At 49.7% G+C, this 25,461-nt stretch overlaps 1 protein-coding gene and 1 non-coding gene across 5 annotated transcripts in view; one reads left to right on the forward strand and one right to left on the reverse strand.

Moving 5' to 3' along the window:
• The window catches only part of LOC135909254 (uncharacterized), an 87,796-nt gene that overhangs the window by 29,852 nt on the left and 32,483 nt on the right, over positions 1–25,461 (forward strand). Inside the window, exon 1 of one of the 4 annotated variants that reach the window (XM_065441153.1) lies at positions 19,214–19,944. The exons of the other annotated variants lie outside the window; for them this stretch is intronic. Coding sequence (XP_065297225.1) covers positions 19,921–19,944 — 24 coding nt within the window. The 5' untranslated portion in view covers positions 19,214–19,920. Of the gene's footprint in view, positions 1–19,213; positions 19,945–25,461 lie in introns of those variants that run through there. 4 annotated transcript variants of the gene reach the window in all.
• TRNAI-AAU (transfer RNA isoleucine (anticodon AAU)) lies at positions 21,246–21,319 on the reverse strand. Its single transcript has one exon. It is a non-coding gene; the product is annotated as a tRNA-Ile (tRNA).

Raw genomic sequence — 25,461 nt, forward strand, 5'->3', positions numbered from 1 at the left:
GATAGAATCGTGCTTTCTATTGCGTTGGGGACCCTAGTTCCAGAACCTTGCTGGTTGCGTGTTTGAGAGTCTGCTCAATGAGTCGTGCCTCGTACGCTTATCGAAATAGGTGCCCGCGTTATTCTGCTGCTTGTGAAAAAAGGTATTAAGATCTGAACCGGAGTTAGAGCCATTTGGTGGGTAATATTCGAAGAAATTTACGGCATACACCAGACGAGGACAAAGAACACTACCGCAGGACGTGAGAGTGTGACAGGTGGGTGTCACGATGAGGCCATGTCAAGAACCCAACCTCGGGGAAATGCCCGAACAAGCCAACAGTGAAAGGAACAGTGAAGATAAAAACATGTTAATTGGTGTTAATAAATTGTCATTCTAGAATACCTAAAAAAAATTCTTACGGGGAAACATATAAGGCTTTGCCTCCCCCCCCACCCCCCCACCCCCTAAAAAAAATATAATCATCGCAAAAATGAAAAACAGGGACCGATGCTGCTTTGAAGTTTCCGCATCAGCTATAGCCGTGACGACGTCATGGAATTTGACGCCGTCTGCTCACGTCTAGACAACTTTTTATCGGTAAAGATGGACTCTACATAATAATCTAAATGAGCGGAAGACTGAACGTGGGAAGTTTAAAAATATCACTAACTGAACCGCAACGGCCCAAATATAAAAAAGAGAAAACTATGAAGAAAAACGCGAAAAAAAAAACTAAAATTAATGACGTCACAGTGACGTGCCGCACTCGGGTTCGCGTTGCGAAATTAAAAAAAGAAAAAAAAGAAAAAGTACTTTGGCCCTCGTCTTCTCTTCTAATAATTAACCTCTGACTGTGACATTTAAGAAGATCGAATTTCGAAAGAATACCTGATTACTCTGAACTGATGTAGTGTTTCTAGTCAGTGTCCAGTTAAGATTTTTAGAACGCTCAAAGGCGCACCCGTGTCAGCGTACTAAGTACCCCGGAATCCCTCACCCGCATGCCGAAGAGTTTGTCGAATTCGCCACGTTCTCGCCTTTGCGGAAGACATATCCGCCGTTATGCGCGTGATCCCGTAGCTTAGGAATTACCGCCCAAGACGCAGGCTCGAAGGCGCGCGTGTGCGTATATGTCGCGAGAAGCGGCAGCAGCGGAGGTGTCAGCGCAGAGCGGCGCGCGGCGTATCTTCGCGATACGCACCGCTGGCGGGTCCTTGCCACGTTTAACATACCGCGCGGCGAAATGCCGACGCGCCCTGGGGCATGTGTGTCTTGGCTGGCTTCTGCACGAGTAGCTAGCTAGCTCAACGCGAGAACGACATCCTCGCATTTCCAATTCCGAGTGGGACGCCCCTCGGTAGCCGGACGCGCTTGGCGGGCGTATAGAGAGAAACTGTCGCCGTCGAACGGAATGCCGAATATACACAGCGCATGCGCGTTGGATAACTTGCGAAGCGCTCCGCGGCGGCGAGTCGTGCGCAGCACGAACTAGGTGCCTTATACGGAATGACCGGGACGCTTGATTGGGTGGGTAGAACGCTCTCTCTGTTGTCGGTTCGCGCTTCATTCGGTAAAGTACGATTGGTTGGTAGCACGAAAAAAAAAATTAAGAAAGTAAAAGGAAAGGAAAGGAAGAAATAAAGAAATACGAAATTCTCCCTCCTTGAATTTTGAGCCTTAAACGTTATAACTACGACGTGAAAAAGCTACCTGTAAACTGTCAAAGATCAATCTGTTCGTGTATATATACTCGGACTGTTCTTGTGAAAAGAAAGTCCCCAAATTTTGTGTCCTTACTTACTTTCGCGTAGAATATAATCTTTTTTTTTTCTTTCTTTTCTTTTTTTAATGAATGCTTATAGTTGCCGCGAACGCACGGCTCCAGAATCTGCGACACCGAAACTTCCGAGGTTACTTTGCCGCGCAGTCTTTCGCGTTTATACTCCCTTTCTGGCATGCATGTACCGAGTCTCCTCCGTTCATGGACGAGGCTGACTTGCTTGGAATTCCTCAATAATGTCGATATTAAAGTAGAGGTGTTGCGTGTGCGGTCCCTAGCTGTTCTTTGTTTGTATTTATTTATTTACCTATTTGTATATTTATTTATTTATTTGTATTTCTCGCGAATACACTGCAGCGCATGACACATAATAGTTTTAGATTAGGAGACGCAAGCAGCTTGCGTCCCCTAATCTAAAGCTCTCTAATATCGCATTGACCCTGTCACTCCCCTGACTGGCTGACGACGAACTTGCTTAATTAGATACTGATGGGCTGGTTGGCGAGCAGTGATATCGACGAAGCAGCACACTAAAAACTAGCACGTTCACGAATTTTATGGTCCGCAGCGCTGTACGCTTTTATTGTAAAGAAAATATGAACGGCCACAAAAGGGCGTCCGTAGCACGAGTTTGGGATGGCAGCAGCTATGTATAGCAAGCAGAAGAAGTCGGCGCGTAATTCCTTGCGTGGTCTTAGCGTAAATAAGCATCTGCTTCCCCGTAAATCGGGCGACCTTTCGTACTTGGCGGCGCGTTACGTCGCAGTCAGCGTACATCGCGGTCAGCTGGTGGGCGTTGTTCCCGGCGACAGCTTTTTTCGCGGCGTGCTTCTGGTCTTGCCCGAAGCGCGAGGAGCCGTGACCGACCTCGCGGTGCGATGCGAGGCCGCGCGCACCCGTCCTGCAATGAATCCGATATGCATGATGCAGCGGGCGTGCCCTTGCGCGTGTGTGCTTGCGCACGCGTGCTGGATCACTGCGTATGCTTACCCCGCTGCGCGCGCGTGTAGCTCGTCGGCTGCGCGGCGTTCCGCTGCCGGGCACGAGGTTGTCGGTTGGAATCCCCCTGCCGCGGCACTCTTCTTCGTCCCCTCACTCGCTTTCCTCTATCCCGGAGCCGAGTGCAAAATCTCTGCGCGCTGGCATTTAGGCACATTCCAAAGAAACACCAGGGCCCGCTTGCACAAACGCCAGCCTCTAAGTCTAGACTTAAATCCGAATCTTGTCTTATTGTAACCTAAAATAAGACTGGACTGAATCCCGAAGGCGTCCACGGCACCACTGGTGCTCCGAAATCGAAGGGAGTGAGGTAGCACCGTCCCCTTTCAATTCCTTCGGGTAGTATAGGGCAAAAGTTATTCCGTGGCCCCACTGAGAGGCCCGACCACGTTCGCAGCACGAGGCTTCCACACTTCTGGCGAAGGCTGCATACCTTCAAGTGCGTGCGTTTTCTGAGCTAAAGAGTTCGCAAGGCCCTCCCTCCCTCTCTGACCCTCCCTCTCTTCCATCTCTCTAACTCTCTCTCTCTCTCTCTCTCTATTCTCAGTTACATCGTGGCACATTCTCTCAGAAAGCGTTCGCGCTCTTTCTCAGAGGTCCATGGATAAAGACGCAGAGTTGACTTTCTCAGATGCCATTCCGATTTCCCTCCTTGATGGAGGTGTGGACGAGGGCTGCAATCACGTCACACGCAGCTGCCTTTCTTTGATTCGGCGCCACGGCCGTTGCCCTAAGCGTGGGAAATGACTCGTCTGCTCTTCATCTTGGTCGACGTATTTCTGTATTTATTTAATGTAATGAGGGGGGGGGGAGGAAGAGAAGAGATGGGGCGCGTAGCAGCACCGCGTATAGTCCGGAGTACGAACGCGGTCGGATGAGCGGAAGGAAGCGAGCTAGCCGAGACAACCACTCAGCTTACACGCAGAAAAAGAGTCTCGCCGTAGTACACATCCTTCTCGTCGCCTCTGGCTGCCTGGCGTGCGCGCGTATAGTGCGTTTTCGCGGCGGCGCGGTTTGCTCACGTTGGCGTCGGGGCCCGCGTATAACAGGATGCGTAGCGAGGCTCGGCCAAGGGATCGCGCCGCAAGGACTCCTGCGCCCACGCTGATTTCAGGCGGCCGCATCGCTTGGCGAGTCTCGGCCTTGCCACGCCGCAGCTCCTCCTCTTTCCTCCACCCCGTTTTGTCTTGTTCGGTTGCTTTTCTTGGCGCATTAGCTCTTGAAAACGGCCGCGGCCACAGTGGCCCCCGCATCGAAGAGGTAATGCGCTCTTGGCCTGGCCATGGCTGGCGTTGCGTGGCCGCAGACTCAGTCGCTCGTGCTAAGTGTGTGTGTGTGTGTGTGTGTGTGTGTGTGTGTGTGTGTGTGTGTGTGTGTGTGTGTGTGTGTGTGTGTGTTTCGCCTTGCATCTTTCTTTAAGAAGCGACTGACAAGGGTGCTTGAATGCCCTCGTCCTGGCCCCCGCTCGAAGAGGGAGGGCGTGCAGGCACCCGTACGGCTGAGCCCCGTGGTCGAGGGTTGGGCGCCCGTTGCTCCCTCTAGAGCGTGTTGCATGTTGCTCGTGTGCGCTGTCGTCCTTGGCTGTTCGATGAACGGCGAATGTTTGCCCTGCTGACACAAGCGGAACTACTCTTCCCCTTTATGTGGGGATGCGTACGTGCGAGTGTTGAGTTTTACGCATCTCCTGCGTTGAGTCGCTTCGCGGATGCTCTTTCTTTACAGTGCGGACACATTACGCAATGTTGTAAGGTTCAAATGTACATAAAAAAGTAGCTCCTCGATGGGCCACCTATGAACTTAGACTAACTTTATGTAGGACCGATAGTACCTAACCTAACCTAACCAAATAGAAATTGTTCTCGAGAAGGTGGCGGTGTCGCTGAAGTCTGATAATTCTTTTCTTTCTTTCTTTCTTTCTTTCTTTCTTTCTTTCTTTCTTTCTTTCTTTCTTTCTTTCTTTCTTTCTTTCTTTTCTCTTTCTTTCTTTGTATTTCTGTGTTCTTGCCCTCGTCCCCCCCCCCCCCTTTTTTTTTCAATCGGGAAACCTCACAATGCTCTGCGGAGGTAGCGCGTGTATGTCGGTGCAGTCAGAGACAAGCGTTTCTACTCCGTCCGGTCCGGACAACAATGCATCGTCCACGATTATCTGTCGCCGTGTCAGACAGATCGCGGTCGACCTTGTCTCCCGTAACGCCGCCGGCTCGGGAGGTCGAGCGCCGTGACCCTCACTACGCTTCCTGGAAGTGAGTGCGACGCTGAATGCGCAGTTTCGCGGTTGCGAAGCTAATCAGGCAGGGAGATTGGGGGGGATTCCGTAGCTGCGATTATTTCGCATTGAGTGGCTGCTTCGTTTCTTCTTACCGAAGGCAGCGCTGACGTTTTGTTGCGCGTCGGTCCTCAGCGGTCAACATCGCGCGCAAGAAAAAGATAGGCAGGACACTGAAAAGGAAATAATCCTGTTGTTCTTGGGCTACTCAGACGTCATTGACCCTCTAGTGCATTCAACTGATCGGTGTGGAATGGCCATCTGTTGTTTCTCAGGATGCCTGCCCCACCGCTTCGAACATGGCCTTCGAGATCGGGCGGCGCGCTCCGCGCACCATGATAATCTCGAAGGTCATTATTAGAGATGTGGGTGGTTGAATAAAACATTGAAAATTTCGGAAAACAGCCTTTTTTGCTTCATTTTTTACCAGGATAAAATTGAAAAAAGAAAAGAAAAACGGCTTCCCCGCAGAATTCTTTTGTTGCGATGCGACTCCTTTCGATGTATCTAAAAGTTTGGTAAAAAGAAGGAGTTATGGAATTTGCGAAGCACCTGGATCCATCTACGTAGGAGTGAGTGTGATTGTGAAGAGGAAGAGGCGCTATTTTTGGGCAGCCCTTTTTCGGCAGCCCACGACTCAGCGTCTTAATAAAATACGCGCTCCACCTGGCGTCATGCAAGGGCTTTGCTTCGACCGACCTTTGAGCCTCCTCGCACGTCGCGTACTGCAATTCCCGCTTCTTCTGCGACATGTGCAAGAAACTGATTCAAGTTTGGAAATGTCCACACCAAGCTAAGCAACAGGTTCGCAGGGGATCGCTTGCAAGAAGTTGTGTACGTGCACTCGAACCTCAGTGTCCGGAAGGCTTCGTCCACTGCACAGTGAAACGCTGACGCGTCAAGCGGAAATGAATCGGACTCAGATTGATACAGATGTCGATGTTGACGCGTTGACGTGAAATCAGTGCCTCGACGTCAAATCGTGCCTAGATTTTGAACCCGGAAGCTCTGCTGGAACGCAAGAATGAAAACCAACTAGCCCAGCCGGCAACTTACTGCGTTAAGACACCAGCTTCCCTGTTATATTATTGCAGTAGTTGCTAGAGTTCTTTTCTTCGTGCTACTGTCGCTCCTTCCTTTTCACTTTTTTTTTCATTTTTATTTTCTTAAGCACCTCGCTGGGGGGTATTACATAAGGGGTGGTTTGTACATAAAAAAATACAATACATTTGGACGCATTCGTTTTAACATTCGTTTTGCTCGCAGCTCCATGACGAGTGCCCATAAAGTTTCCAGTTATACGCGTAATATTACTGGGGTAAAAAATCTGGCACTCGAGTCCGTCAAGTCACTGCGAATTACGGGTAATACGTGGATTTTTCTGCGATTTGACATGGATTATTCGATAAAGTACACTACGGCTTCTGTTCTTTGTGACCGGTTTCGCAGTGTTTGTCTAGAGCATTCAAGCTCATTCGCGTTTCAGTTGGTAATCTGGCTTCCTTCTTTTTTTCACCTATTTACACCCTATATGTTTGCCTTCGAGCCGCTCTTCTTTCTTTTTTTTTGCGATAAAGATTAATCATCATCATAATCACCAGCACCATCGTGTTATTACCAGTGTCACGGTAACAGGAAAGCTGTATACTGTGGGCACGCCAGTCTGAATCCCTTTCGCAGGCGTCTTAGCAGTCGCGACCAAGAGGTCACGCGATGCTTTGACAAGCAATTACGTGGCATCGCTCCAAGTGTTTGCCTCTTTACCCCTATGACGCCTCGTCTGCGAAAGGAGTTTTTACTGTGCAGCGAAGCTGACGTGGTTCTGCGAAGAATCCACAGCAGACCAATCGAGGGCCAAATTAACCGCGACCCTTGCAGCTGACGTTTACGTGCGAGTACATTCGTAATGCAGGTCGCTAATTCGCTGACATCGGCCGTTAATTGTTTCTGCAACGCTGTATAAGCTTTCGGCGATGCTGATGCAATGGCAAACCTGCATGTTGCTGATTCACCGTTCATTCTACGAACAAGACAGCCTGTTGTTCATTGAGATTAGGGTAGCTCGCGTTTTCCAAACTCGTAACTAAATATATCGAGAGAGCTAAAAAAAAATAAACAGTGGCGATTTAGCGGTAAATGCGAGAGAAATGCGTTAGCATTACGTGGCACCTCTTTGAGGTCCCGCCGAATCTATCGTTTAAACCGCGTTCACCACATTGCAAAATGCCGTTGAGGCGCTCACTCGACACACTTCCTGCCTCTTCGAGGAGCGAATTGCAACTGACGGTGGTGCGGAGCAGACCACCGGACCTGGCGAGGCGGCCCACCAAACTTCCACCAACTTGGTGGACTGCAGCTTCGGCTGGTGGACCAGCATTTGTCAAAGGGACGTTTGTTGTGGCGCAGTTTGAGCCGAAACGTCACCGTACAATACTAATGTACGTCTCTCTCTCTCTCTCTCTCTCTCTCTCTCTCTATATATATATATATATATATATATATATATATATATATATATATATATATATATATATATATATATATATGTGTGTGTGTGTGTGTGTGTGTGTGTGTGTGTGTGTGTGTGTGTGTGTGTGTGTGTGTGTGTGTACTGGTCAATAAAGTCACACAGGCTACCTAAAGGCATTAATGTTGCCGGACTCGATACCCGCGTTATGTAATGAAGGAGAAGAAAGGGGGTTAACGGAGGTGCCCGATGCTTATTAATCATAGCATAAGAAGCCAACAGACACGAAGGTCAACATAGGGGAAATTACTTGACCTTACTAATTAAATTAAAGGAATGATAAATTAATGAAAATGAAAGTATATATATATATATATATATATATATATATATATATATATATATAAAGCCCGCAGGCAATGGAGCCGAGGAGTCGTAGAGCTGCGGTTATTGAAATGTTGAAAATAATGAAGAAAAGGTTAAATGAAAGTGGAAGAAAAGATAACCTGTCGCGCTGGTGGAAATCGAATCCGCAAGTGACGGCCGTATATATATATATATATATATATATATATATATATATATATATATGAACGCTAGAATTCCGGTACTGCCCGTGCGTATATACACTCAGTGCGTGGTAAGGAAATTTTCCAACAGGATCTGCAACGCGTGCTTGTACCCGTACATGGAAGAATTTGCCTTGCGTTCCGGGTGACGCCTCGATAACTTCTTTTTTTTTTTCTCGCAACTGCCAACGGTTCAAGAATAGAAGTTGGCTATGCGGAACTGTCGGGGCCGTGGGGAACGGATTGCTCGAATAGGGGAGTGACTGGTTATCCTATGCACAATCCTCATTCTGATATGAAGCGTCTTCTGCTGTAGTGGTGGGTAGTTTATAAATATGTAATTTGTGGCTTTTAGTGGCGCGAAAGGGACTGCGGCTGTGATGCGCCAGGCACAATTTTTTTTATAGGACGACTATAAAATGAGTGTTAAGATTGTGTACGAGCTCAAAGTTGGTGTAAATGTGGCATTTAACAGCAGTGGTTTCGGACACAAGTGCATCTTCTTCAACGAGAGATACGTAAATAACTAAATAAATGAGTGTAGAAAGTGGCTCACATTAGTGCTTCACACAGGAGAGCTCCTCCATCCGCGTAACGAAGACGACAAAAATCTGGCCAGTGATAATGAACATTTCTCGTTACCGGATAGCGGATGGCAGGCATTCTGAAACTGAGCACGCGGTAGCAAGTTTGATTCCCGACCGCGGCGGCCGCATTGCGAAAACACACACACACACGCACACACACACACACACACACACACACACACACACACACACACACACACACACACACACACACACACACACACACACACACACACACGCAAACACACACACACACGCACGCACGCACACACACACGCACGCACGCACACACACGCACACAGGCGCGCGCGTGCCGTGGAGACCGGTGGTATGCAGCTTGGACTTCTTCCACGAAAAAATAGGAATGCGACGCGGAAGAGCGAGTCGCCACCAGCCGGTCTGGTGCGCTCTTCAGCACCGCTGCTTGTATGCTAGTGCCTGCTATATGTACACATTGTATAAAGCTCTTCGTCTCTTCGTCTGCTCTAAGAGTCCGTCTCTTGTCTTCGACCCAGAGTCGCAATACCGTGGTGCAGGCACGTACCCAGGATTTTTTTTCGGGGGGGGGCCCACCACCTCCATCATCATCATCACCACCACCACCACCATCATCATCATCATCATCATCATCATCATCATCATGTTGTTTTATGTCCACTGCAGGACGAAGGCCTCTCCCTGCGATCTCCAATTACCCCTGTCCTGCCGCCAACCGATTCCAACTAGCACCCGCGAATTTCCTAATTTCATCGCACCATCTATAGTTTTCTGCCGTCTTCTACTGCGCTTCCCTTCTCTTCGTACCCATTCTGTAACCCTAATGGTCCAACGGTTATCTAACCGGCGCATTACATGACCTGCCCAGCTACATTTTTTCCTCTTGATGTCAATTAGAATATCGCCTATACCCGTTCGCTGTCTGATCCAAACCGCTCTCTTTCTCTCTCTTAACGTTATGCCTAGCAATCTTCGTTCGATCGCTCTTTGCACGGTTCTTTACTTGATCTCAAGTCTCAGCCCCATATGTCAGCACTGGCAAAATGCACTGATTGCACACCTTACTTTTCAATAATAATGGTAAGCTTCCAGTCAGGAGCTGGCAATGTCTGCCGTATGCAATCGAACCTATTTTTATTCTTCTGTGAATTTCCTTCTCATGATCAGGGTTCCCTGTGATGAATTGACCTAGGCAAACGAACTCCTTCACAGTCTCTAGTGGCCGATTGGCGATCCTGATGTGTTGTCCCTTTACCCGACTATTTATCATTATCTTCACCTTCTGCATATTAATATTCAACCCCACTCTGACACTCTCTCAGTTAAGGTCTTCAATCATTTGTTGTAACTCGTCTGCACAGTTACTGAATAGAACAATGTCATCGGCAAACCGAAAGTTGCTGAGATATTTCCCGTCGATCTTTACTCCTAAGCCTTTCCAGTTTAATAGCTTGAATTCTTCTAAGCGCGCAGTGAACAGCTTTGGAGAAATTGTGTCTCCCTGTATGACTCCTTCCTCTATAGGTATCTGCCTGTTTTTCTTATGTAGAATTAAGGTAGCTGTAAAACCTCTGTAGATATTCTTACGCGAAGGAAAAGTCAGTAAGACGAGAAACTACTTACAGTTTATATTTACAACAACGGCTGAAGCGCGCTGACCGGTTAGATTCACAGCGCGAGCCCAGTTCGTTCTTCCTCCTCTTTTCAGGAGTGATGGCGCCCACGCGCCTCGTTAAAACAAATACCACACGCATGTAGCAATATTTAGCAAACGTGAGCGTTCTGTACTCTTTGATTACGTAGTGCCTCTATGACTGCTGGTATCTCTACTGAATCAAATGCCTTTTCGTAATCTATGTAAGCCACGTAGAGAGGCTTATTGTACTCTGCGGATTTCGCGATAACCTGAGTGATGATATGGATGTGATCCCTTGTAATGTATCTCTTCCTGAAGCGAGCCTGTTCCCTTGGTCGACAAATCCAGCCCTTATTCTATTGGAGTTTATTTTGGTAAATATTTTACATAATACTGGGAGCAAGCTAATGGTCATATAATTTTTCTATTCTTTAACGTCTCCTTTTTTGGATTAGTATAATGTCTGCATTCTTCCAGTTTTCTGGGAACCTTGCAGTCGATAGACACTTCGTATAAAGAGCCGCCAGTTTTCCAAGCATTGTGTCTCCTCTATCTTTGATTAAATCGACTGTTATGCCACCTTCTCCTCCCGCTCTTCATCGTTTCATTTCTTGCAGGGCCCTTCTGACCTCATCGCTAGTTATAGGAGAGTTTCTGTATCCTGTTCATTACTGTTTCTTAGTGCGGTATCGTGACTCCTCTTAGTACTGTATACAGGTCAGCTTAGAATTTTTCCGCTGCTTTTACTATATCTTCGAGATTGCTGATTATATTATCCTTTAGTGTATACATCATGGTTTGTCCGAAGCAAGGTTTCTTTTTTACTGATTTCAGGCTGCGTTCATTTTTTACGGCTTCTTCAGTCTTTCTCATGTTATAGTTTCGAATATCAGTTATTTTCGCCTTGTTGATCAGTTTTGACAGCTCCGCGAAGTGCGTAACGCTGTGTGGCCGCCAGTCCCACACAACCGCGTAGAGCGCAGGACTCTGCGATTCTAGATGTACTGCGCTCACCGCGAAAGGTTAGAAAAACACCCACATAAGCACAGCAGAGAAGTGGCTACGTGAGGCGGTTCGACCGATAACTGTAGAAGCGTCATTCAAAGCAAGTAATTGTTCTCCACTTCCGGCAGCGTTTTTTCTACTTCCTTTTTAAATAAAAAGATGTCGATCCATAAATAGTCTCATAAACAACGCTTAACTTATTTTATTATTCGCTTTTCCTTGCAGTTTGGTTGTTGCCTTGGCTCTCTCCCTTAGTAGATCGCTTCATTTCTCAACTCCTTGCGATTTTTGTTTCCAGTTGCCAATTTTGCACGAAAAGTATTATACAATTAGGGAAAAACAGACGAGGTGACGGGCGACAGTCATCTTGCTTATGGTTTTAAGGGTTATTGCAGGGTATCATGATGGACGCACTTTCACATTATTCTATTTCCCACCTTATCTAATCCACATCACGTGTATATGGTTGCGGGCGTCTGACAGCCTCGCGGCGAGCCGTAACTCAAGGAAATAATGAAGCAAAGGGAAAAGTTAAACGCAGTTGGCGTTTTCTCCGGCCGCAACTCGTTCCACGAGAGTACAGGCCAGCTCAGTAACAGCCGCATCCCTTTCCTGGTCCCAGGATCAGCCTAAACAAAGAAGGTTGAACTAACAAAAGCAACAGCTATGCGCGTGACGGTTGAATAGATGGTGACAACTGAACGCATGTCGAGTTAATCGCACGGGTGCGGAATCTATGAGAAAACTGTCCTTCGCATTACAAGAGATGCCGATAACTACCGCCATTTAAAAGGAGTGAAAAAGGCAGCATAATGCTGACCGATTAATAGCTGCCAAGTCTCAACATTGATCTGGTGGCGCTTTAGGAATGTGTGAGGAGTGGTGGCGTGAGTGTGTGTGTGTGTGGGGGGGGGGGGGGTATGCCACTTGATTTCGGGGGGGGCCCGGGCCCCCCCGGGCCCCCCCCTGGGTACGTGCCTGCCGTGGTGTCAAGCCTTCATAAGAGATTTTCCTAATTGTGAAGGTAGCTTTCCTGCAAGGCAGTTTTCCTTCACGACGACGCACCGATCGTTTTTTTTTTTTTTTCAATCGGCGTTTTTAGTGCGAATTGTACGGCGCAGGAGATGTCGACATCACTATACAGCGCACTTCCGCCCTTTGTTTATGCACAATGTGGTGAAGCTAGCATTATACAGTAAAATGTCTTGGTTCCAGCTCATTGCAGACAACTAATTATGTAATCGCGGCCAATCGACGTCATGATAAACCATCCTTACTATAGAGTCGCATTGCGGTTACGTTTGTTTCACGAGACCTTGTCGCGCGCGCCAGTCAGCCCTTCATAACGTGTCGTCGTGGTACGTGCTCGTAATGTCGTCTGCTCGTTGCATCGTCGTCCTTCCGGCTTTGTCATCCGACTACGGGATCGGCGCAAATTGCGCCTTGAAATCGTGCCTCGGAGCATTAATTATGAACTTGATTGACGCGCTGGCCAGCGTGTATCACCTTTTAGTTGTATCTCTACGCCGTCCTGCAAGATAGCCCGCTATCGGCCGAGAACGCGTCGGATTGCGACATCGCACGCCGACTTGTATTCTTCGAAAGTCGATGCCTGCATGTGCGGTTCACGTGTGCGCAAAACCGGTGGTGGTGGTCTTCGTGCCAACTTTTTACAACAGACGACAAGGTCGAAGTACTTGGTTCGCTGCAAGAACTTTGCGTAGTGGTGCAGTACTTGGGGAGTGGTTGCCCACAAACCTCGCAGTGCAAGTCAAATATATCCAAGTTTTGCAGAACTTTTATGTTCACCTCGCGGAGTTCGATCGTCTTTAGTATATACAGTCGGCCACGAGAGCTTACGGGACTCGGAATTTGCTAGAAAGCTGAAATGCTGGACACATAACCTCGAGTTTAACGTTTTAATATGTAATAGATATTGTGACTCGTATAACAGCTGAGGAGCGCCATGCCTTAACAGGCCGGAAATTCGTATTTCTCGTACAACCGTGCAACCGACTGTGCGTCTTTCTCTTTATAATCTTCAGGACTGTGTTTATAAATTGCAAAATAAGGGAACATTTACTCTTGTTTTATGCATGTAAGTTTACAGTTCCTTTGGTCGGGTGTGAAAAGTAAAATGGGCATCTATAATAATAATAATAATAATAATAATAATAATAACGATTTATTTCCATCGCCATTACATTGATGGAGGGGATGGGAATAAAAGCGATTGACGCTTGACTGTTCCCACCCCCCGTACAGCAGGTGAGCAGTGACATGCATATAGATAACGCAGTTTCACGTAAAAGAATTCGGCGAGGTTTGTTAGCATATGTCAGCCTATCTTATGTCTACTGCAGGACAAAGAGCTCACCGAAACATCTCCGCTTACGCCTGCCACGCGTCCGCTCGCTCCATCCTGTGCCCGTGAATTATCTAATCTCATCACACCACCTAATCCTTGGTGGCTATCCTCGACTGCGTATCACTTTCCTCGACATCCACTTTCCTGCTCAATACACCACTTGCTTGCTCCTGTACGTGTTACATGGCCTGTCCTACTCCTTGCTCTTTTCCCTCTTAATATCATGTGACTTATTCGTGGGACAGGCATAATCACTTCGATGATGTTTGTGACAATGCAGCAAGATCGCGTGTTTGGGGCAAGATGCATAACTATGCACATATGAACGAGGCTCCAATGGAGTCATACGACCTCTTCTTGAGGTTTCGTTTAGAGCTGTTGCATGTGTAAGTGTATATATTTACAACAACGGGAAGCCAACAGACAATGAAGCCCAGGAAAACATTATGGGCAATTAATGTTTGTCTTAATTGAAACGTAGAAGTAATGAGGAAAAGAGAAATGAAAGCAGACAAAAATATAATTTGCGTCCGCTGGGAGCCGGACCCACGTCGCCGTCGGAAACGCGGCCATTCCTGACGCTCGGTTTGTCAGCTGGCTTTACCAAGAAGCTCGAACCAGCCGACGGGAGCTGCGTGAACGAAGAGGCTAGACGACGGCATCTGTGTGGGTGGCCCCGACACATCTGTCAGCGAGACATGTCGGCACACAAGCGCGTAGGTGTCGCTGCCGTCGCCTAGCGCGCGCATCTGCAGACCCGGCTCTCGTAAAAAAGGGGGGGGTGGGGGTTGGGAGCGTATGTTTCTCCATTTCGTCATTCGGCAGCCCGTCCTCGCGAAAGCTCGTAACGTCCAGCTGTCTCGCGCAGTTACTGACGCTACAAGACTTGCTTGTGTCTTACGCACGTGCGAGTCGGCAGTCATGGCGCCAACTTAAACCGCGCGTGCTAGACACCGTTAACAAAAGGCTGAGCCAAGGTCCCACCACTGCTCCATATCTTGTGTGTTTGTGTGTGTGTGTGTGTGTGTGTGAGAGAGAGAAAAATATGGACATGAGTAAGGATAAGAGTTAGGAAATTACCGTGGCCATGACAGTGGAGAGCTTTAGACTAGAGGACGCAAGCGGCTTGCCTACGTAAGAGGGGTCTGCGCATGCGCACTACCGTCGCTCCCTAGTTCTTGCGCCGCTTGCGTCCCCTAATCTAAATCTAATACACCAAGCGGATATAAGCTGCGCTGTCAACGTTCTCGGAGGCCAAGCAGAAACGCAGTTGCCCGGCGCTCCGTCGTAAGCCAGTTGTTGGCGTTGCTCGATCTCCTCACATTGTTTCCGTTTTTCGCGGGCAGACGGCGCGCGCTTCGCGCTCAGTGGAACGGGATGCAGACGATGCGGGTCACCGCGACTAATGCTGCTTCGTGCACATGCGACGTGGACGCGTTTTTTATTTTATCTTCGCCGAGATTTCTGAAGCCTATTTTACCGGCGACCCGCCGTGGTTGCTCAGTGGCTATGGTGTTGGGCTGCTGAGCACGGGGTCGCGGGATCGAATCCCGGCCACGGCGGCCGCATTTCGATGGGGGCGAAATGCGAAAACACCCGTGTACTTAGATTTAGGTGCGCGTTAAAGAACCCCAGGTGGTCGAAATTTCCGGTGTCCTCCACTACGGCGTGCCTCATAATCAGAAAGTGGTTTTGGCGCGTAAGACCCCATATTATATATGCTTTACCGGCTGCTGTATAGCGCGTCTTTTTGCAGGGGTTCACGTCTCGATCATCTCGAGTAAAGGGGCGTAACGTTCGTGGTTGTACGACGACGTCGACCAGTTCGCGTCCTGGGCTCTGACGAGTCCGTTTGTTATGTTGACACGTGCTGTCGGACCCCTCTCTCTAAAAATAAACAAGTAACAACGATAGAGCGCAATTCAAAGAGCCGTAGAATGGAAAAAAAAGAAAGGGAAACGTCATTATCATTGCAGTTTTTGTCAGTATTTGGATACAAGTCACAGGGAAAAATTCAAAATCAGGCCGCACGCTTCGTGTCCAATAATTAAAACCCTTTCGAAAGTGTCACTGAAATAAAAGAATGGCTGGGCTGGGAACCGTTAACCACCAGAAGAAGAAGAAGAAAAACTAATAGTCAAATTCTTCCACCATATCCTCTATAATAAAACAGGCATTGATAGCAGCCACTGCTTGTCGAAGCCAACTTAAGTCTCGACTCGACATCTCGAAGAAGGTGCGCGAATACAGTTGTAACACGAACCATTCTGCCAAATCCTTCTTTCCACAAGCTGTGACAGAGTGAAATTTGTTTGCCGGAAAAAAATATGTTTCAGTGCTTGGTAATCACGATTTTTTAATTCCCGCGCCTGCGTTTGTGACAATGCGTCGCTGTCTTAATGCTGTTTTAGCTTTCTATTACGCTTGGAAAATGATAACTTATTGTATGTTCCACCTTGATGGGGGGGGGGGGGGGTTAACTTTGCTATATGTATTTATCGCTTATTTCTGTGAACAATTCAACGCATCTTTCTTTGACTGCACGATTTTCTTGTACCTGCAGATTGCATGAGAGTACAACAGCAATCAATTGTCCTTCCGTATATATATTTTTTTCGTCAGTTTTTGCCTGTATTTGGAATGCGTGTTTCTCGAGTGCCAAGCAAGCGCACCTCGTTAACGCCAAGAAGAAAGCAACAGAAAAAACGTCTAGGCCGCCCTCCTTACAGGAAGGCAGCAAAGTGACAGTTTCGCACACGCACGTGACATTGTCTTGAGTGCCTTCACCCAAGTGTGCGTAAGTCATCTCCGGGGCGGCCCGCTGTTAGCAGCGCCCGCGAACAGCCTCGAAACGTTACAGCGAAAGCGTTGAGGCTGCGGCGAGGCCCTCCCCCTTAGCGTCTCGTCCTATTGTGCTGTCCGTGACTGCGACTGTTTGTCTTTGCGACTCAGCGCGGCGTGACTAACGTCTCGCCGGGTCACGTGACCGGAAAAGGACTCCGCGGTCGCAATAGGTCGCTGGCAGAAAGAGGAGGTTGTGTATATTGGCCGCCCTTATCAGCGGAGGCACCTTCTCTTCCTTTGATTTCTACCGCGACTCCGCTCTCTTTTCTCTCCGCCGTGTGGTTCTGAACGACCCGTCATCGCCTCTGTGTGTGTATACATACCCGGGAGAGCTTTAGTGGGGCGGCCGACGAGGGTGTTGAACGGAGCGCGTTGTGTGTGCTTCGAAATGCCGGCTTTCGGGCTATTCTGTGTATAGGGTCTTCCGGTGTTAGCGGGAACACCTTAATTGCAGTCAAGCACTTACGGCAGTTCAAATTCGTTTTCGAGTCGTGCCGGCTAACTTTTCGTTCATATCTAAGTTAGACAAGCGCTCGTCCTGTGTTCTTCAGTCGGTTGTGTTCGTTCGCGTTTTTCTAACCACGGACCCAGACTACGCATTCCAGCCACTTTACCCGGACCTACTCGCACAGTTCGCCATATTGATGAAGCCTATACGTTAGGCCATGCTAGTGGCTACTTTTTCCTTCTAGAAGTAGAGCTACTGTGCTTATACTGCCTAGAATAGTAACACGGTGTTTGCCCAAACGTACCCGGTGCAGTCATTCTCTGTTGTAAAGTCTTGACGTCATCGGCACCGAGCGCGAACGGTGTCTTCGAGTCGCGTACTGTAGTAACCCTCGGGGCTGCTCCAGAATTTTGGTTTCTCCAAAGCTCCGGAGGTTAGGAAATTGCGGTTCGGATTGCTGGGGACGCAAGACTGCGACAAGAGTCCGGCGACAGGTTGTCACGTGAGGAGTGGCTTCGAAAGTTTCGACAAAGGCTGTACCACGGAAATAAAGTGACACGCCGACGCTGTTGAACGCGGTAATATATAAACAGCATGTGGAATGCTCATCGAAACACTGCCTTGGATGGTGTCTCTGTTTACAGTGATCGTCATTCGATTGGCGTTTGAGCATTCCTTTGATGTCGCACATATAGGCCGAACGGGCTGTTCTTCCCTGCCGATCCACGTATTTTTCTTTTAATTCATCCGAATCGCGGTCAGTATTTAAGCATGGAATGCCTTTAGCTCCCGTTGTCGGCTACTTTCAAGAGACCTTGAGCCAAAATCCAGAGCCGTTATCCGGGCACTCAAGACGAAAATGGGGCGAGAAGGAAACGAGAACATCCGGGCATCGTTGCGAGAGCGAAACGAGATCATCCGGTCAACAAATCAAAACTTAAGAAACTGCGATCTCTCACCCCTACCCTTTGTACAGGACCGCATTGCATGCGCTAGTTACTGTCCAAACAACTTAAAAAACAATTTTGCTTCCGATTTCTTCGTAATGTTTGTTCACAATATCACTCAAGCTGTAACTTCTGGTACGCTGTCATTTCCAATAACGACGTCCAAAAGGCAGATACAGTGCACCATACATTTTCCATCTTTTGGCGCTGAGACAGGGTTGCCCGTGCTCTTTTCAACGCCAGTGGTCCGCGAGTTCCGCGGCATGGGTTTTGCGCCACCTGCTTCGAAAGATGGCGCCACGCTGCGTGACCAGACCGGCAGCGTGAAATGGTTGCGAGTAATCGTCGTAATTAGTCCAACCAGTCTGCTTTGGCGGTAGCCATTTCGTGCTTACATCTACTTTCGATTACGGGAAAGCCAGCATTTTCCCCCACGTGTTGGTGCCAGAATTAAAAAAAAAAAGAATGCCGTGAACCATGAAAACGCAAGTGTTTGTACTCACGTTTTCTCCTGGTACAACGAAATTATCTTTCTTGAAATTGCTGCCGATGTTTAAAGAGACCGTTGACGTGATTTCTTCGCTGCGAGCCGTTGACATTTCGGTCCTTTTTAATATCAACATTGGTGATCTCACACGTTTCTCGCACTCTCGTCGGGATAATTCGCGCCGCGGTTATTGTCCGCAGCCAACGACCTGTAGCGGAGTCGGGACATCTAATCGAATACCACCCGCTGCGCCTTCGTAACCGGAACCTGACAGCTCTCAGGTTGTTCTTCTATGCATGAAATTGTGCCAGGGACCAATCGAAACGGCACGCATACACACAAGGGCAAAGAAAGAAAGAAAGAAAGAAAGAAAGAAAGAAAGAAAGAAAGAAAGAAAGAAAGAACGAAAGAAAGAAAGAAAGAAAGAAAGAAAGCGCTCTGGAATTCCCGCACCCAGCGGCCAACCCGTTCGAGACGGCGACGTCAACCCAGCACTGGGGCGAGCTGCCGTGGAAAAAATGCAGGTCCCTCTGTTTTGCCGTCGCGTGTCGGCGGCGCTTAGCGAAATGCGCCCCGCACCCCCCCTTTTCTCTCCCGCCACTCTTCACCGACTTGTTGTTGCTTCTGCCGCAACGATCTTCACAAGAGGGGGGGACGGCGCCCGCGGCAAACGGCGTGCCAGCAGGAGCGAGCGCTTGAGGTCTTCGTTTACCTGGACAGATGACTCAAGAGGTTGCAACGCAGCGACGGCGCCTTCTTGGCTCGGGCGACGGACGGCACTTCTCCTCGCTTGACTCACACGCTTGCGGGCCCAGCGGTAGCGACGGCGCAAGGCCTGTCCGACACCGCGCTTCTGCGCGCGCCTGCTTTTCCCGCGCCATCGTTCGCGTCACACACAACGTGCGCAGCGACGTAAACACCGGTGCCGTGCGCGTGCTGGCAGCCGGCGACTCGGATTGTGTGTGCGTGGACGGTGTGGTACGAGTCGTCTTTCCCCGTCCATTCTTTCTGCGCGCTGCTCTCTCTCACTCGAACGCGAGCCGACTGGCGGAGAAGGAGGTCGGACCAGGCCCAGCCCTCGCCGGCGTAACCGTCGCCGGCCACCGACAGGCAGGTTATCGTCGCGCGTGTTGTGAGCGCGGCGATCTGCGGCGTGCGACGGTGTGTGAGTGCGCGCGTGTATGGTGTGTCCGTACGCGCGCGGAGGGCCTCCTTCCTCAAGCCGTCGACGGCGCCGTCGGCATCTGCGGCGGCAGCAGCAGCAGCTCTGCTCCGAGTGTTTGATTTAGCAGTGCAGTGCTACGCGGGCGACCGGAAACTACGTCAGCTATCGCCAGCCGCCGTCTCGCCTTCCGATAGCGACGGGAGGACGGACCCATGGCGTTGGCTCTCGCCGGAGTGCCGCCGACGCAACGACTGTCCGAGACTGCGACGACCGCTCCCCGTGCGACGACGCTGGACTCGGTCGCTGCGAGGACCACCCGAGCGCTCCTCCTGAGGCTGTTGGTGCTGCCGCCGCTGCCGCCGCCTCTACAACCATGAGGTTCCTGCGCCGGCTACGGGTGAATAACATCAGAGCGTGGGCTCTCCCCCCCACTACTTCGTCTCCTCCCAGCGCACGCACGCGGCATGGTTTTTTGACCGTTGGTTCGTGTTTGGTTTGCGTTCGTTCGCCCGTTGGGCGTTGAGCAGGCGCGTCTTGCCGGAGTGTTTTGGATGGAAGGACGCGTGTGCGGATGTGTGCCTTCATTCCAAAGAAAATGCCCCCATCCTCCCCATCTTTCCGCGCTTCCTTCGCACTCCGCGCGTGAGAAGCTTCTTTTGCATTCTGTTCTACACGTTGCCACGCGGATCACGCACCTGTTGACCTGAACTTTTCCCTCGTAGTTCGTGGGAACGCGTGTATGCTGCCGCAGTCGCGTAACCGCGACGGCGTATTCAGGGGGGTCACCATCGTAATCGGACGGGGTGAGCTGCTTCTCAAATGCGCGCGCGCGCTGAGCCGCTGAGACGCGCGGGTGAATCTCGAAGCGGGGCCTCGCCAGCTCTCGAGCGTGACGGACGTTCGTCGGTTGCCGCCTCTTCGGTGAAGCGACGAAAGCCTCCCGGTAGCGGTGTTTCTCGCCCCGCCTCCCCCGCCCTGAGAAACTCGAGTGCCTTCACCGAAAGCGTCGTGTTTGCTCGCCCCGCTTGCATGCTTCGGTTATCTTGCCACCTAAACTTGGATTGCGCGATCGCCCCCCCCCCCTTTCCCCCTCTCCTTGTCGCTTACCCTGGGTACCTGTTCAGGCGCTGCGCGATGCATGGGTCGCTCGTGTGTATTTGCCTACGGAACAGACTTTAAAAAAAAAAAAGAGAGAGAGAGCTTTCAGTTTCGTGTACGTTCATCTCTGAACCAGGATTCGCGTTCTATTGCTCAGGGTTTGGTCAAACGCAGTGCCCATGTTGACATGAGTGTGCACTGTTGTCGCGGTAACCTTTACAAATGTGCACATTCTCATGTCTAAAGGTAACGGAAAGAACTGCAATAGCTGCAACAGCTGCGCTGTATATATATTTATATAGTCTGCCGCCACAGTTTAGCGTAGAGTTACTGCTGTAACGTTTAAACATATGGCGAAAACAGCAAAACGAAGTCATATGTTACTATTATTTCTTTTTTTGCAGTTGTAGTTCTCTTAACTTTAAAATGTAAATGTTTCTGCTTCAAGGTTTAAAAAAAAAATGTATCTTGCTTAATAAACTGCGTACTAGCGGCATAAATATGAGTTTGCACATGTAATGATTTTGGCATTGGTGACGAGTGAAAACTGTTGAACGGTATTGGCGACATGGGCAAAAAAAAAAGATAAAAAAAAAGCTGTGGCCTGCGCAGGGATCGAACCTACGACCTTCGCGTTATTAGCACGACGCTCTAACCGACTGAGCTAGCAGGCCAGGCGAAAGCCGCGCGCTAGTAAATCGGAGCTATCTGGACGGTACGCGCATGCTACAAGCGAATGGTTGGAATTGACCTAAAGAAAATGGTACTTCGCGCAGCAGTAAGGATATTTCTCTGGCGCAGAATTAGTGCGTCTTCTTTCACAAAGCTCAGGGTGAAGTCATGTCTTTCTCAATTTCTCAAGGCTCACTCGCTGGCTCATTCGTTTCATTGCCGTTCTTGATGTGCTGAACAGCTTATCGTTGAAGTCATGCCATGCGCCTTTCTCCGACACCTTGCCCCAATATGGGACGAGGCTACCAGCGGGTCAAGTTTGCGAGTTTTTCTTTTGTATCGAATCGAGGCTGAAAATGGCAGGAAGCTTCTTTTAGGGCAAGTACTACACGCATGACTGCTCTGTTGCTCGAAGTTGGTTTCACGTAGTTCTTTCAGAGGGGGAGGAAATTGGCCTTAGAAATACCGCTGCTTCGTCCTGGCACATCGATACTCGCACTGTTCACGTGGTGTACTACGTTGTCCGTTCAGGGATCCTTCGACGTTTTAACGCGGCCACATGACGCGTGGACTGGCGTGATTTTTTACACATGACGTCACGGATGCCGCATTGGGAGCAGGCTGTATTCGCACTCTCCACTGCGCTGCGTGAGATCAGCCGAAAATGACGCGGACCTAATTAACGCGCTGCTTTTCGTTGAGCTGCAATATTCAAGTACACCGTAGTTGAGCTCTAGTGGTTCGCCAGCATGTTGGCGGCGACGTCACTCCTCGCTAATAAAAACTTTTGCTGAGAGCTCAAGCGTCTCGACTAAACGTGATAACGCTGGCAAGTATAAACCGAAACGTTTCTAGAAATTTCAGACAGCAGTTGAAACAGTGGGTGCTTAATCTCTCTCTCTTTTCTCTTCTTCTTCTTCTTTTTTTTCGTGATCGCATGGAAATGTTTCGCGGCGCTGACGTCAGCGTTACGCCTTGAAGCCCATCGCCAACGACGTCTCCGTAGTTTACAGCTCGCCTGCGGCCGCGTTAGCCAGCGAAACTCCGGCCTGCTTTCACTTTTTTGACTCATTTTTCTCCCCTTCACTTTTCAAAGTCTCTCTGCTTTTCTTTATGTCTTTCCTACTGCTCGCAGCAGGTGTGTTGCAGGGCTCGTTAAAAGCGATTCCAGCGTACTCGTAAAGTAACGAATCAGCGGCGAGTCTTTGAAACGTTGGGGCTTTTCGTATCGCGTTTCTGCAGGAAACGAGTTCCCGACGAAACGGCTCTTGAGCGGCGTCTGTTCGCCAGCGCGTCGCACGACGTCTTTGCACATCTCGGCACCCCTTTGACGAGCTTGTTTGCTTCCCTCCGTATCGCGGGGCGGCTTCATTCAAAGGGGTTTAGGCAAGTACGCTAACAACGGCCTCTAGATTCTCTTGCCGTGCTGTTGTTTTCTTCCGCGCATGTAGGGTCGCTGGATTCGAGCTACATTATTAGTCGTAATTGTTTCCGCGTTCGTTCGAAGCCCTTGTTATCTATCCGTGACGCTTACTGGTGTTGCCCTCAGTTCCGCTCAAGCTACTTGGTTCCTGCTCGCCGGCGATGCGCCGCGTGGCAATACCTAACAAGCGAGAGCATACGAGATTCGTAACGTGGCCGCCATAACCTCCGTAAGCTTCAGCGTGCGCATACCCGCCGTGCTTGCTCACTGGTTATGGTGTTGGGCTGTTGAGGCCGAGGTCGCGGGATCGAATCCCGGTAACGGCGACCTCATTTCGATGGGGGCGAAATGCGGGAACACCCGTGTACTTAGATTTAGGTGCACGTTAAAGAACCACAGGTGGTCGAAATTTCAGGAGTACTCCACTACGGCGTGCCTCATAATCAGGAAGTGGTTTTGGCACGTAACCACATAATTTAATTTAATTTTTAGCTTCATCGTGCGTGGTGCAGGGGACGTATTATGGGACCATGGAGGAAAGAAGAAGAAAAAAAAAAGACTTAGGAGGGAGCGTGTTTAGCGTCCACAAACCAATCTCCTCCGAAACCGCTCCTTCCTCGTTTCTCCTTTCCCGCTGGCTGTTCAGCGCGCTGCATGCTGGGATTTTTACCTTGTTTGGTTCTCGGTAGCTTTTAGTAGCGCCGGCCGTATTACCATAGCGGTATTACCATGCGGCCGTGGCGAGCTAGGGGCATGGAGCTGCGTTGCGGATTGATTTCGATCGGTCGTTCGCCAGACGCTGCACATCGTACTTGTAGATCCTGCTGATTTGACGGGAATTTCCTGCCTTCCTTTTCAAGGGCGATGCCAACGTCATCTGGAAGGGTGAATAGAATACTTCACACGCGCCCGCGGCCTCGTACGCGTGCAGCGAGTCGTTGCTTTTCCTTTTTTTTTTTCTCCACTGATGAGCAGCATGCTCGTTTCCTTTATGAATGCACCCAATGCTTATGTTTGCAACCGAAATATTCGTTATGACGAACTTCAGCCAGCTGTTTTTGACTGGAAGCTTCCGATTTTGTTGTGTTGCTCGTGCAAGAAACGAAACGTGTGCGACAGTGCGTAGGCACGATACAATTTCCAAAGCACCTGTCGGGCGCAGGTACGCCTGCTCGATACGCCGCACGAGAATGCTGAGGCAAACGGTGCACAAGACTACGCAACACCAGTCGCCAAAAAGCACCGCACGCGCCGCAGAGGCACTTGCAAAACAATAGATCCAGAGCGGGCGAATGTGGCACGCGTGCGTGCACGGAGGAAAGAAAAACAAAAACAAAAAAGCGCGCCGAGGCCGGGCGTACAACGCACCGCTTGCCTACCACGTGCTCATGGTAGAATTCCCAGCATGCTCCTGTTGCAAGTATTTCTAGGGACCCTAGTTTTATGACCAGGCTTCAAGATTGTCACGTGACACTCTTTCCTATTCTAATTTTTTCCCTCCATGTCTGGGTCGTTCACTTTCGGTAATACAGCAGCCTTCGCGTGACGTAGTACTCAGTCAGCTCATCCGGTTTTGCTCAACCAGCGGATCTCGCAGACAATGCGGCAACCACATGGATCGGGTTTCTGACGTATTTTTCGGCGTGGCGACCGTCGTCCGGCGTCGCAGCGTCCGCTTTACATGTTGCCTTGATGATTGCGCTCGCGTATACTCCAAGCCGAAATGCTTTTTTTTTTTTTTTTGTTTCCCGGCAGTATAACACAGCAGTTGTTGGCGCGCCGTAACCACGCGGCGTCGCGCCGAAAATACGTCTCAAGTGCGCTCCATGTGGTTGCCGCTTTGCGTTGTGTGGGACGCAGTTACGACGAATTTCCGAGATGCAGCACGGAAACATGTGCGCGTTACGTAGGTGAATCCAGGTACATGTCGAGCTCGTAAGGAGATCGTGCGAGTGCTTCACCGCATGTAACGAGCACTTGCGCGGTGGGCTTCGCCGGCTTGCAGGAGTCCGGTTTGCGTTTATTTTCCTCACTGTCGTGGGCCTCCTCTTGGCTGGCGCGATAACGTATTTCGCCAAGAGCGCGCGCTACGTTCCCGCGGTCACGTGGTTGTTGTCTGCATGTGCTTGGGACATTGACCTGCCTGCGGTGCGCTTCGTATTTCGCGGTGACATGCCGCGGGAGATAAGTGGAACGCTCTGGTAGCGTCCTTTGTTATTGTTGCTGTCGAGCTCGGGCAGTGCATGCATACTCGCGCCGTTGACAGCTCTGGCTGTCCTCGAAGGTCAGCAACCTTCGCGACTTGCGTTTCGATCCCGCTAAGTACGCTTATTTATGATCGCTAATGGTGCAATACCTTAGCACACAACATGCATTTCTCCGAGTCGTGCATATAAAGCTCGGTTTATTATTGATTGGCGGCGGACTAAAACGACGTGCATCGGTAATGACTATATTTTGTCACTCTACCGGTCTGTAAATGAGTACCTTACAGCAGTAATAAAGCCTGTATTTAGGGCTTGCAGTACGTATCCAGTCGTGAACAGGGTCACCAGATAGCGCCTCTCGCCCTGAATTCTGCTCTGATGCCACTGGTCAGGGACGTTGCGTCACCCGCGGTAATCGCACGTAGCAGTTGCGGGTGCACGTGTGGGCCCTCCGACGCGATTGTCAGCGAACTGGGTGTAGTATGAGTCCGCGAGGTCAGTTTTCTTTTGGTGC

Source organism: Dermacentor albipictus, chromosome 5, assembly GCF_038994185.2.
Source record: "Dermacentor albipictus isolate Rhodes 1998 colony chromosome 5, USDA_Dalb.pri_finalv2, whole genome shotgun sequence".
In the NCBI taxonomy this organism is placed as follows: Eukaryota; Metazoa; Arthropoda; class Arachnida; order Ixodida; family Ixodidae; genus Dermacentor; species Dermacentor albipictus.